This window comes from Ascidia mentula, chromosome 1 (genome assembly GCF_947561715.1).
Source record: "Ascidia mentula chromosome 1, kaAscMent1.1, whole genome shotgun sequence".
Classification (NCBI taxonomy): domain Eukaryota; kingdom Metazoa; phylum Chordata; class Ascidiacea; order Phlebobranchia; family Ascidiidae; genus Ascidia; species Ascidia mentula.
Window position 1 is genome coordinate 26,945,523 of NC_138566.1, and position 12,342 is coordinate 26,957,864.

The following is a 12,342-nucleotide window of genomic DNA, read 5'->3' on the forward strand; positions in this document are numbered from 1 at the left end:
CCTAGCGGACCTAGCGGACCTAGCGGACCTAGCGGACCTAGCGGACCTAGCGGACCTAGCGGACCTAGCGGACCTAGCGGACCTAGCGGACCTAGCGGACCTAGCGGACCTAGCGGACCTAGCGGACCTAGCGGACCTAGCGGACCTAGCGGACCTAGCGGACCTAGCGGACCTAGCGGACCTAGCGGACCTAGCGGACCTAGCGGACCTAGCGGACCTAGCGGACCTAGCGCACCTAGCGCACCTAGCGCACCTAGCGCACCTAGCGCACCTAGCGCACCTAGCGCACCTGTAGTATTAGAAGGTTACCAAGGTTTACAAATAAATGGCCGACGTTTTTTTGCACTTCTGTAATTTTTAACATTTAAAACCTTGAACGCTGGAAATTAGGTTTGTTCCTGAATTAAACCAAACAAGTAGACTAAACTATTTTGTTTTGCAAACACATTACATATCTGCAACTTATAATAATTGTTGGTGTTCCATTCACTGTCAGTTTAACTTTTTGTCTCCATCATGAAGCGAACACAAGAAGAAATACACTTGCATCATCAGAAAGTGATGAATTTTTTAAACAAGTAAGTTTAATTTATGGTGATTTACTAAAGTAAAACTATTGATGTTTTAGTGACAGAAAAGAAACAAAACGATTTTGCAACAGAACACTTTGTTCCCAAGGAGAAAACTATTCAATTCATGATGCTGTTGTTTGTTCTATGTCAGATTATTTTAATGCTTTACTTGGTGTTGAGGTAAGTGTTTGTTATGTAGAAATATAATGAATCTTAAGTTTTGCCTTTTTTAATTGTCACCTGTCTGTCATTACATAGTTAAGATATGATCTTTAAATAACAAATCATTTCAGTAACACTTATTTTGTATTGTATTGTCACATTAGCCTAATGATATTTTTTTTCAATAATAACAATATTGTTATTAAACTCATATGTATTGGTTAGTGTACCATATGTTTTATCTTAAACAGTCACTGTGTTTAACAGTATATTCACTGTCTTGGCGGCAAAAACTAGTCAGCTATAAGAATGTCAAACAACATGTATATCATCAAGGATATATTCATCGACTTGAGAGCACAGATACATGTGTAGATACATATGCGTACTTGCAAATGTGTATGACTTTTTCATAGTTCTTGAGATCAGATTGTGTTGTGTTTGTTGTGATTTGTCAACTTTGTTTTCTTTTAGATGAGCGAAAAACACAGCGATTTCATCAAGGTTGACAATATTCCACCAAAAAGACTGGAAAGTGTATTGGATTATATTTACACTGGTGATATTGAAGTAACAGAGAAAAATGTGTTGGAAGTGTTGGAAGATGCTGATTATACACAGATGGAAGGTATGTAAACATTGCAAGTTTTAATCTTCACTGGTGTTAATGTGTTAAGAATGATTATTCTAATATATACATTCCACATGTATATCATTATTTGTGCCAACCACGACAATTTCCCAATTATAAGGTGTAATAAATATTTTTGTGTTTAACTATTGTCACTATGCTAGAGGGATATTAATATCTTTGTACTGAGTGCTACTTTTTCCCATAAACCTGGGACAATACAAATTATTTGTAATTAATGAAGAAGTGAGACAGACAACACTGTGTTTTATTCACACTTTCAGAGTTGAAGTCGTTTTGTTGTCGAGTCATCCTTGAAATGATTTCAACCGACAACTGTTTGAAGCTAAGAGCTTATGCTACTCGATACAATCTTGTTGATGTGGAAAAGAAAACAAACCAAATGATTATTGATAACATTGCAACAGTTGTACAACATGATGATTTCATGCAACTTGATGTAGGTGATATGTCTGCAATCATCAAGCAGAAAAACAAAGGGGTAATTGTGATTCATTTTCTTTATGTTTTGTTCCTGTATACATGTATATAGTTTATTTGTTTATCTACGCAAGTTGTCGGGCTTAAAAGTTGGGTAAGCACATCATCATTTCCCCATCAACAGCTGTCGGTTTTAAATGTTGTTTGTTCTTATTTAGTCTCACAGCAGTAAAAATGTATTCCAGTGATAATTGCAGTCATAATTCAACATGCATTTTACACAACGTAGACTATAACTTTACAAGAACTAGTGTACTTTGCTGTATATCTGAGTTGGTTTATTGGCATGCCACCGCATCGCAACATGCAATGATGTGATATTTGCAACAAACATTCTTTGAAGCTTATATGACAGGGCTGAGATTATGGCAAAATGATTTTTAACTGTTTGTTTTTCAACAACCTTATGTCAAAACATTTACTTCAAGTTATTTTGGAAGTGATTAAACTTTCTGTGTGACATTTTGCCTCTCTGTTCATGTTCTTGGTTTTAATTTAGTATTTAATGCAGACACTCATTTCATTATCTTCTTTATGACTTGTTTGAAAATTAACTTGCTTTGTTATTACATATTAGTTGTTGAATGTAGATGGAAGAAGCTGTTTTTACTGGAATGGTTCGATGGGTCAATTTCAATCCTTCCCATCGAGAGGATTTGTTTGTGAATCTTTTCTCACAACTTGATCTTTCATCTATTTCCACTCAGTTTGTTGCAACCACAGTTAGAAATGAAGTAAATTTGGTTTAAATTGATTTCCTTGCCGTGAACTGAAATATTTCATTATTTTTCAGCCTCTTGTGAGAAGTAATTTCGAATGTTGTCATGCAGTCATGGATGCTGTATTGAAACAATATGATGTACCAGGAACAAGTGGAAAAGCAAGTTCTGTCAAAAAAGGTGCAAGATTTGTTTATTTTATGTCACATTCACAGCAATATGTTACATCTGCCATATTTACACCACCCTTGTAGCATTTGTACTTTCATAACTTTAAGCCCCATTTAATTTCCCACCTAACATGTACAAATGGATTCTAATATTGGAAATATGTGTTCTGAAAACAGATTTCACTGCAAGACCACATCTACAAAATATGTTATTTTTTTTGTAATCAAATCTTGTAGTCTATTTCACACATATACCAACTACATTCAATGTTCATATTTACAAAGTAACAACTTTGCCGGAATCAAAAAACTTTTAATGCCATAAGAATATATTTTTCACAAGCGAAAACCATAGCAAGCAATATTTATGTTGCAGATTTGTCAGGATTTCTTCTCATTGGTGGAAAAGATTCAAAACGAGATTGTGTGAAATGGAATGTTACCACAAAACAACATGAACATTACCCAGTATGTACATTTCTTGCTGTCATATGGTTTTGCTTATTTAACTTGTTTTCCTGTCAAGTATTTTGCTTGATGCTCTTTGTATTTACAAGTAATAAAAAAACTTGATGTAAAGTTAGCAAAACAGCAAATAACATGTAATAGCCATTATTTAGAGAAACATATGACAAGTAACTTTTCATATTTTCTGGGTATTTTAATTTTTTTAGGACAAATATTTCTGGTATTTAGTGAAGCTTGTGAATCGCTTTGTCTTAATGTGTTATTAATTATCATCCAAATTTGTTTAGAAAATGATCACAGACAGAGTGAACTCAACTTCAGTCAAATTTGGTGAAAATGTTTATGTAATGGGTGGAGTTGGTCCAACACAAAGTTGTGAGATGTTGAATTTGGAGCAAAGCAAAAACTGGGTACAAATTGCTGATTTGTTGGAAGGTCGAAGTTCTGCTGCATCTGCTGCTGTTGGAGGTTGGTCTTGTTATTCCAGAAATTGTTTATCATTAAACCATGGGATGTTACAGGATTACGTTTTGTGAACCCACACACAACGATTCTTGACCAACACACATAAGGGTTTTGTAAAAATTGATTTTCGTTCACCAATAGTGTGTGTTTGTGTGGTGTATGATTATCTGCTTGACCAGAACCCAAATCACTCTTATTATTAGGGATGTACCGAAAGTTCGGTTTGCCGAATTTATTCGGCCGAAACTAAGGTTTTCGCAATTATTCGGTTTCGGCCGAATATTTCTGCAAAATTCGGCCGAAACCGAAACTTTTTTACTGCATATAACGCTGATACGCAAAGTTTAAAAAGGTTAAAATCATTGTTTAAACTGTACGAATATGTTCCTTTCATTTGTTGACTTTCACAGAAATGACAAAAAATCAACTTTAAGCAGTTGGTACAGAAGACGAGGTTATTCTTCAAGCGCCAATAAATGGCTGTATGATAGGATCAGATCTAATCCAGCACATGATTTGTTTAAATTTATTGCGTTTAAAAGAGATGGATACCAAAATTAGTTTCGGTTTATTCGGCCGAATTAATTCGGCAACTTTTGCCGAATATTCGGTTTCGGCCGAATATAAAAATAGCTGTTTCGGTGCATCACTACTTATTATGTTATGGATTCAGCCCTGACTAGATAAAAAAATTGAACATTTTTAATATATTACTAACAGTGGCGGATCTAGGGGGGGGGTGTTTGGGTGTCAGAACACCCCCCTCAGTATTGTGCTATATTGTTTTGAGGGATGTAAAACTGCGGTTAGCATTACGCAACGCAGGAGCGAACACTTCGGGCCAGTGTTCGTCTCCGCAATTTCTTTGTTGATCAGTCGCGCCCGCCGCGTTCACGCGTCCATGACCGCTTTCGAAACAATTATTTGCTGTGCCGTTGATACTCGAAAACCGTTTTTAAAATAATTATTTCTGCAGCAGTTTCAACACAACTACAAAAGTTATGTTGTTTGTTGTCACAACGCAAAGAAATCAACATAAATTTCATGAAAAATGGCTTTGAACAACTATTTTTGCCAATTTTATCCACGAGCGCGGAAATTATGTCGCTACAGTATTTGATAAGTGCAAGGCCACTTAAACGTTCCTGCCCCATCGTACAGATTAAAGACTATCTGCGAAGATTACAGCAGTTGTTACTGGAAGCGTCCAGAATATCTAAAACGTCCGTCGTTACGGTGGCCACGAAGAGGAAAACACTGCGTGCCGCATAACCTGATAGTTGACACAACTTTGCCAAAAATTCGCTGTAGAGGCTGCTTCACTAGAGAAATACTTAAACAGCTTTGACTGATGCATGTTGCTATATTGTTTCGGTTTCGATTAAACTTTACTGGACAAACTAAATTATTTTGCGGCAAGTGCTGCAGCATTTTATTGCGTTCTCCAGAAAATGTGACGTAATAATCTACAGACGAAGAATCCCCCATTGTCACAAAACAATGATACTACAGGAACAAGGAGATAAACTAATGACATTTCCAATCAGGACATTCTCCAGATAAGCCTCGCTCGCGACAAACTTCTTGCGATTTGTATATTGTCCTAAATCTAATTACACGCAACGAAGACGGAAATAGTCTAGCGCTAAGGGTGTTTTTTTTTACCGCCAGATACCTATTTTAGCCTAAGCCAAACGCGATTATTGGCGTAGTTTAGCAAACCAAACGCGATTATTGGCGTAGTTTAGCAAACCAAACGAGATTATTGGCGTATTGTAGCCTAAGCCAAACGCGAAATTGGCGTGACCAAACTCGGACACCCCCCTCATTTTTTTTCTAGATCCGCCACTGATTACTAACACTGATTTCCAAATGGTTTAAACAGCAAAATTTTCAACATTTTTTTTAAAAGCAAGCAGCAAACATTCCTAGAGTACCTCTGTTATCAACAATTATCACTTTTATGGACAACCTTGTTTTCACTAATTACAAACAAATTTAGATGACTTGTATCTCACGGGGGGCCTTGGAAACCAAGGAGCATTCTCATCAACTTTGTGTTATTCTGTACAAAAAGACAGATGGAGAAGTGGTTTCGACATGTTACAACCAAGATATGAACATGGAATGGCTTCAATTGACAGTAAGAATGTATCTGGATTTATTTTTGTGAAGATTATTTTTCACATTACTGGATTAAGGTCCAAATAATTGACATCCGTTTAAAACAACGACATAAATACCCAGAAACCACAAATTTAAATAATCAGTAAATTTGAACTTTTTGCCCCAACAATATTCACTCTTGGACATAAAAATGTTGTAAAACGCCGACCTGAAACTGAACAGAAATGCAGGAAATATTCCATCTTTATTTAATAGTTCTTTATTGCATGAATATCAACCATAATATTGATTACTTTCAATTAAAATCTCGATTTAAAGATGATCGCTTATTTGTACGTTAAGAAACACAGAACTTACCTCATTGCTTGTTACGTAACATTACAACATAATCGTAATATGACGTCACAATAAATATTAACACAAGCGATTTGGAAATTTCTTCAGATGTTTTGTTTTCTGTGGGCGGAAGGAATGATGGCAGACAATCCTTACAATCATGTGAATTCCGCGATATTCGTGTTGGAACCTCCACAAGAATCGCTTCTCTCAATGAAGCAAGATATCGTTTAGCATGTGAAGAAATTAAAGGGAAGATCTATGCAATTGGTTAGTGATGAAAAGTAAAGTAATAAAGTTAACAGTAAGTTTTGTTGTTATGTAAAATTTATAAAATACAAATTCATATTCGTCACCGGTGAATGTATCACGTGATAAATATAATGGAGTTTCCTGAAAAGATTCCTAAACATAAAAACTGGTAGATATAACTATAAAGTATTAACCTAAAAACAATAAAAAGTTTTACTTTAAATCTGACAGGAGGTGGTCGCACCCTGCGAACAGTTGAAGAATACGAACCTAGAGTCAACAAATGGAAATATGTTTCTCCTCTCCTAAAACCTCGTCACCGTCACTCTGCTTGTGTTATTGATGGGAGGATTTATGCTGTGGGTGGATTGGGGTAAGAATTACTATTATGACGTCACTATAGTTCACTGTTTCCCGTTTTATGTGAAAACGTAAATGTTGAGTAACTGGGACAAGTGGGATATACGATGTTATACTTGATTAACAACATTTAATAAATGTTTGTTAAAATTAAACTTAAAACACTTTGCTTTACACAAGGTTGTATTTGTGGTTTGGTTTAGTGGTGAAGGGGTCTGCGGGTATACGTTGGTTTGTTTTTGTTAACTTATAAATTTACTTCTTGATAAAAAGGTTGTGGAAAAACTTGCCTGTGTTTGTTGTGGGCCTGATTCATGAAACTGTATCATGTTTGTTTTATAGAAAGCCATCAGTTGAAGTTTACGATCCAATCTCAGATGTCTGGACACATGCTTTTCATCTTGACAAACCAGTTTGTGGTGCGACTGTTGTTGCTGTTTAATATGTTTCTATATTTGGGTGTAGTTGATATTTAACTGTGATTGCTTACGGTCAAAGATGCTCAAATAAAAGTTTTGTCAAAAATATCGTTTTATGCAACTCAACCAATTGTTTTCTATTTTTGCAACGCGTTGTGAATTATTTTAAAACCATGTATATGTGTATGAAAGCCGGTGTATTTTGTGATAATATCAGTTATCCGCAAAATAGAACTTATTCCTTTAGTCGATTTCCAATGTGATTTTGCTACGAAAATATAAATACCAATACTACAATAGGTCAGGTTGTGCATTATGTTCAATACATGTGTGCCTTTTGCGAATCTTGTTTTCACATGTGAATTATCATGTGTTACTCCGCGCTATATAACGTCCAAAGCAGTCGGTTGCAATCGATCACCTCCCAGTGCAACTAGCTGTGATCCTGTTGCAGACTGATTCTCCGTGAGGAAATCACCTTCACATGGGCGCCTGACTCGATAACCTTTAGGGTTTTATCGGTGCCCAAACTGTTTTGTGTTTCATGTTCATGTACTTTGTAAAGTGAAAATAAAAATGATATGATTTTGGACTTGCTTAATAGCTGTAGATGAATCTGGCCCTCGGTTGGACATTGCTTATTTGTCTGCGACAACAAATTATTTTAGTCGGTACATTTTGTGAAGCAACAAGCCTTTGATTTTCGTCAGCAGATTTCATTTTGGAAAATCGATTTCGCTTATGTAGGTTAGCATAATCATCGTCAGTTTCTTAAAGCTTAAACTGTGAACTTCATCGACTAAACATGAAAATAATGAAGAATTATTTCCATTTTTAGTCGCATTTATTGCTTCTGGTACACTCGTTTGTGCTTCAAGATTTTACGATTGCTTGTTAGCGTGCGTTTTTGCCTAGCCAAGTGCCAGATTCTTCTACAGCAGTGGTTCTTAACCTGGGGTCCATGAAACGAAATACAATTATTCCGAAAATCCACGTATTTTCCTCTGTCCGTAAGGTTTCACTGTCCACGAATTTTAATTTTTCAACATTTGCAATGTGTTTCTTGCAAAGGGGTCCATGGCATTTCAAAGAATGTTTTAGGGGTTCGTGATCCAAAAAAGGTTAAGAAACACTGTTCTACAGCTATTAAGCAAGTCCGACTTTAGATTATACATGTGTGCCATGAGCTGAAAAAGTTTTACGAACCCCTGACAGAGAGAATGTGTACTTGTGATTCCGTGGTAAACAACCAGTATCCGTGGTGTTGGAACGGAAGAAGACTGAGCTGTATAGTGAAGTTTGTAACGTATGATTGTATTGCCAGCAACGCCAAAGACAGGAGAAAAAACTGCGGTGAAATTCAACGTGGACTCCGTCTCATATTCCAGGCCAATGCCGACAATTTGTACCAATATAGCAAAATTATTGTCAGAAAAGACAAGACAACGTCTCCTATTTATCCATACGTGTTTTTCACATTCTTGTCTGGGAATCCTTAAAGCGGTTAAGGTTATGTTACGTTATGTAAAACTCCTGGTTTAAAGTTATTTATCTTCTCACATTAAACACAGTTATCATAAATAAACACAAAAACAATATTCAAAATTAGCCAACAAAAATGTTTTCGCCAAAACCAAATCACGCTTAAATATTCCCATAACAAACATAGCAACAGACAGTGAGGCCAGTGTTTAACCGACCGCCCGATTTGGTTTCAACAACATACAGGTTAGCTGCTATGCAAAAGTAGAACAAAGAAGCACAAGTGAAAATGTGTAAATTTTATTTGAGAACTTGTCATCTTGTGAGGGTTCGATTCAATATCTCCCAAACCATTGTCCTGCGCAGTAGAGGCATATTGGACTGAGTAAAGTTCAGTGGAGAATCACGGCTGATGAATTCGGCGAAAGTGCAGGTGAATACCCCGCAGTCTGAACCGTTCATTTGCTGAGGTATTTCCTGCGCGAAATTGAATCATATAAAATATACCTGCATTTTGGAATGGAAATATTTTTGTACACGATAATAGCCATGGGTTGATGTTAAATTTTTAATCAATCCTGTTTGTTTATTCGAAGAAATGGAGCAAAAATACATGGTTATAATGCAACAAGCTAAATATGTTCAAAACATACTAGACACCCTCTATAATCTTACAAAAGCGAACCTGTGGCGAACTGCTGATGGTTTTCCAATCCGTCACCACGTAACTGTTTTTCTTCTTGTTCAAATGTTCGCTCGCTAAATAATCTCTTAGTGTTGAAAGACATTCAGTGTTTGAACCTCCCATCGAGTCGTAATAACGAAGTTCCTTACACCGGAAATCTGCCACCTTTAAATTATGAGTTACTGTGTGAGTTGGAATGCAGACAAGGCAAAGGTTTACCTGTTTGTAACAAATATAATATACTAAATATAACACACTACGTTCACAGGCTTCACAGTCAAGGCATTGCAGCCAAGCTGGATCATCCACAAGTCGGAGCGAGATCTGAAAAATCAAGGTTTGAACTCACTACCCTGGGCTAAGCAGGCCGAAAGCTCTACCAACAGAGATACAGAAGGTATCGCGGGGGTTTATTGTGGCCAAGGTATACTGGTGCGCAAGCGCAAAACTTGTCAGGCGACCATCACATACTTAGGGGATCTCCTGCCTTGCTATGCGAAAGCATGGTAATACTTCTGCACCGATTTACCGATTTACCGATTTACCGAGCCACCGATTAGTTGCAAGTTATCTATAATCTGGGACGTCAGGCAGGCCAACTCTATGTAACTGTGGATTTAATTACGCCATTTCAAATCGATAGTGGAATAAGTTTTTGTCTAAACGTCTTGTAAATCAATGAAACATGTCAATATTTTCAACACAATGGGCCAGTCTGTTTATTCTCAGAATTATGAGTAAAACCGTTGTTAGTGTTCCTAGTTGGAAGGGTTTTGGTGATTTCTGATCTGCATCTATCAAGTCATTTCAAGTCATGCTGCGCCCTGTCTACCTCATCAAGACGTGTGACAACAATTTATCAACGTCATACGTCAACACCAACGTTTCCCTTTTACCTGAACTCAATTAACTGCACTCGTCCTGGCTATATATTCCGTGCATATTCATCAAGTAACCAGAGAGTGCTGGAAGGAGTCAACAAGAGTCAAGAAGTCAAGAAGAAAGAGTCAAAGAATAGATCAAGAAACAATTTGGTTGATTATCGCTTATACGAGATATTGTTTGGGAACCGATTGATGCGTGGTTTGTAAGTTGTCGAATTAAATTGTGTTCAACGAATTAAATTGAAGGGAAAATTTTGTTTAAACAGTAACGCAGGCAGATCCGCGTAAAACAGCTCATACAGTGGATTTATACAGTGGACATATAACAACACATTGAGTTACGTTGCACTAAAATACAACACATAACTTACTGCCAACGTCCAATGTACGCCAAATAAATAAGAAACAGAACAAGGGACTTTGAAAAGATGTCAACATTTTTCGTCCATCTTCTCACAGACTTGTAACCTTGCTTGGTCAACTTGGGGTAGAAAAACGTGTTCATCGCATGAGCAGTGGGAAGGTTGTCAATCTTCTTTGATCTTTCCACTATTAACTCCATGTAGAAATTGATGACCTTCAAGGAATGTAAGGTCAGTGATTTACAAACTAGACAGTCGCAGATGAAATTTCATGGCCATAACTTGTGAAGTTTATTTGGATTAAAACTGCTTGTCCAACCATACAATGTTACTACATTAAGCAGAGTTAAGTACAATGGCCTATTACCCACTATGTTGGTACTGGTTGGGTATCAAGCCATAATACAAGCCACTGTGTAACAAATTCCCCCCTCTATAAAGCCACAAGTTCATTTAATCTGCAAAAGACAACTTTGGAAGGTTCACTTCTGATGCTGCCAGGCATATTTATCACACAAGGCGGCTCATCACGCAAAAATAGTTGTAAGTGTCAACGTTTTGCTTGCTATGCAGCAGCCTTCTTTAGGATGCAACAAAATGTGACATTTCTAAACCTCCATTAGGGTTATTCCCCGCGAGGGAAACTTTCGCTCACCTCGTGATTCAACCAGTTGAGACCACTTAACGTCGCCATGTGTTCCCTCGTAATGCTGATGTTAAAAGCTTCAACCAACACTTGATGGGGTGGGAAAGGGACCAAAGCATCATCAACCTTACTCTCAACTTCCTAGAACAAAAGTATGTTAAAACGTTGCCAGATATTTTGCATTGATGAAGAGATTTGGTGCTGAGATGGCAAAATAATGGCAATCAATGGCAAAATATGCTTTTATTTGAACGATAACCGTAGTTTTTTAATAAAGTCACAAAAAGGGCGGCCATAATGATAATATGATGACTTCCAGTTGCTCGTGTTTCGACTGAGAAAAAAGAATAAATAAATGCACAAAATCAACGCACCATCGTATTCGTAAAAAAATTAATAAATCTTTAGTTCCGACTGAATATAAAAATAAGCTTGTTAAGTTCTCAATGATGTCACTTAAAACCACAGCTTTTACCTCAGATTATGGAAGTATCAATTTTACCTGACGAGAAAGTTGAATATTTCGGTTGTTTTGACATTTGCAAGGTGAGCATTTCTTGCCTCACATCCAGTTTTAGCTTGTCTGTATGACGTAACATTGTAGTACACGATAAGATATTCGTCTTGTAGAAATATATTCCAGGTTGACCCTTGTTGAAGGAAAGCAAACACCAGAACAACATGTAAACAATGTATGTGACAAAGTTATTCCGATTAACCTGTTGAAGTGATGCCACAGCCTGAATAATCCTCAAACTAGTGGAATCTCCGGTCAGGTTTATGGTCCTGAAAAACTTGCCATCTGATTTCCATACACTGCTTCGATTAAAAATTCCCAGGTCTTGTAACAAGGTGTTTGTTTGGCCTCGAATACATCTCGCCCACCCACATGTATTGCTGGTATCGCTGAAAAAGTTCTCTGTACACAACAGCAGCAAAAGAACATTGCACGTGCTCCTATGTCCTGTCGGCTGTTGCAATGCAAAACCTCACATTCCTGGTATGATAAGGAAGACAACCCAGTGAAGTTCGATAACAAACATAAGGCGATGATAGGGAAGCGATCTTGGTCGGTAAGATGAGCTCACATCGTCATGTTTA

At 37.0% G+C, this 12,342-nt stretch overlaps 2 protein-coding genes across 2 annotated transcripts; one reads left to right on the forward strand and one right to left on the reverse strand.

Annotated features, from left to right (window-relative positions):
* Positions 1-326: 326 nt before the first annotated feature.
* LOC145891067 (kelch-like protein 12) lies at positions 327-7,682 on the forward strand. The gene is made up of 12 exons (XM_082981903.1): positions 327-578; positions 629-752; positions 1,209-1,362; positions 1,650-1,867; positions 2,457-2,600; positions 2,660-2,765; positions 3,132-3,223; positions 3,511-3,691; positions 5,691-5,831; positions 6,260-6,421; positions 6,635-6,776; positions 7,106-7,682. The coding sequence occupies exons 1-12, from the start codon at positions 517-519 to the stop codon at positions 7,203-7,205; spliced, it is 1,626 nt and encodes a 541-aa protein (XP_082838029.1). The 5' UTR covers positions 327-516; the 3' UTR covers positions 7,206-7,682.
* A 1,206-nt stretch (positions 7,683-8,888) lies between these two features.
* Positions 8,889-11,840, reverse strand: LOC145891083 (sentrin-specific protease 1-like). Its single transcript, XM_082981904.1, has 7 exons — positions 11,744-11,840; positions 11,523-11,575; positions 11,251-11,382; positions 10,702-10,810; positions 10,605-10,651; positions 9,350-9,514; positions 8,889-9,141 (listed from the first exon to the last, which is right to left on the reverse strand). The coding sequence occupies exons 1-7, from the start codon at positions 11,838-11,840 to the stop codon at positions 8,980-8,982; spliced, it is 765 nt and encodes a 254-aa protein (XP_082838030.1). The 3' UTR covers positions 8,889-8,979.
* Between the last annotated feature and the right edge of the window lie 502 nt (positions 11,841-12,342).

What these genes read in the sequence shown, in the direction of transcription:
- LOC145891067 (XM_082981903.1), top strand. Translation starts at nt 517, where the DNA reads ATGAAGCGAACACAAGAAGAAATACACTTGCATCATCAGAAAGTGATG. An exon ending in TCAAGCAGAAAAACAAAGGG is followed by an intron (nt 1,868 to 2,456) that starts GTAATTGTGATT and finishes TGTTGAATGTAG; the next exon opens with ATGGAAGAAGCTGTTTTTAC. An exon ending in AACAACATGAACATTACCCA is followed by an intron (nt 3,224 to 3,510) that starts GTATGTACATTT and finishes AAATTTGTTTAG; the next exon opens with AAAATGATCACAGACAGAGT.
- LOC145891083 (XM_082981904.1), bottom strand. Translation starts at nt 11,840, where the DNA reads ATGTTACGTCATACAGACAAGCTAAAACTGGATGTGAGGCAAGAAATG. An exon ending in TCATTATGGCCGCCCTTTTT is followed by an intron (nt 11,383 to 11,522) that starts GTGACTTTATTA and finishes CTTTTGTTCTAG; the next exon opens with GAAGTTGAGAGTAAGGTTGA. An exon ending in CCCCAAGTTGACCAAGCAAG is followed by an intron (nt 10,652 to 10,701) that starts GTTACAAGTCTG and finishes ATCTTTTCAAAG; the next exon opens with TCCCTTGTTCTGTTTCTTAT.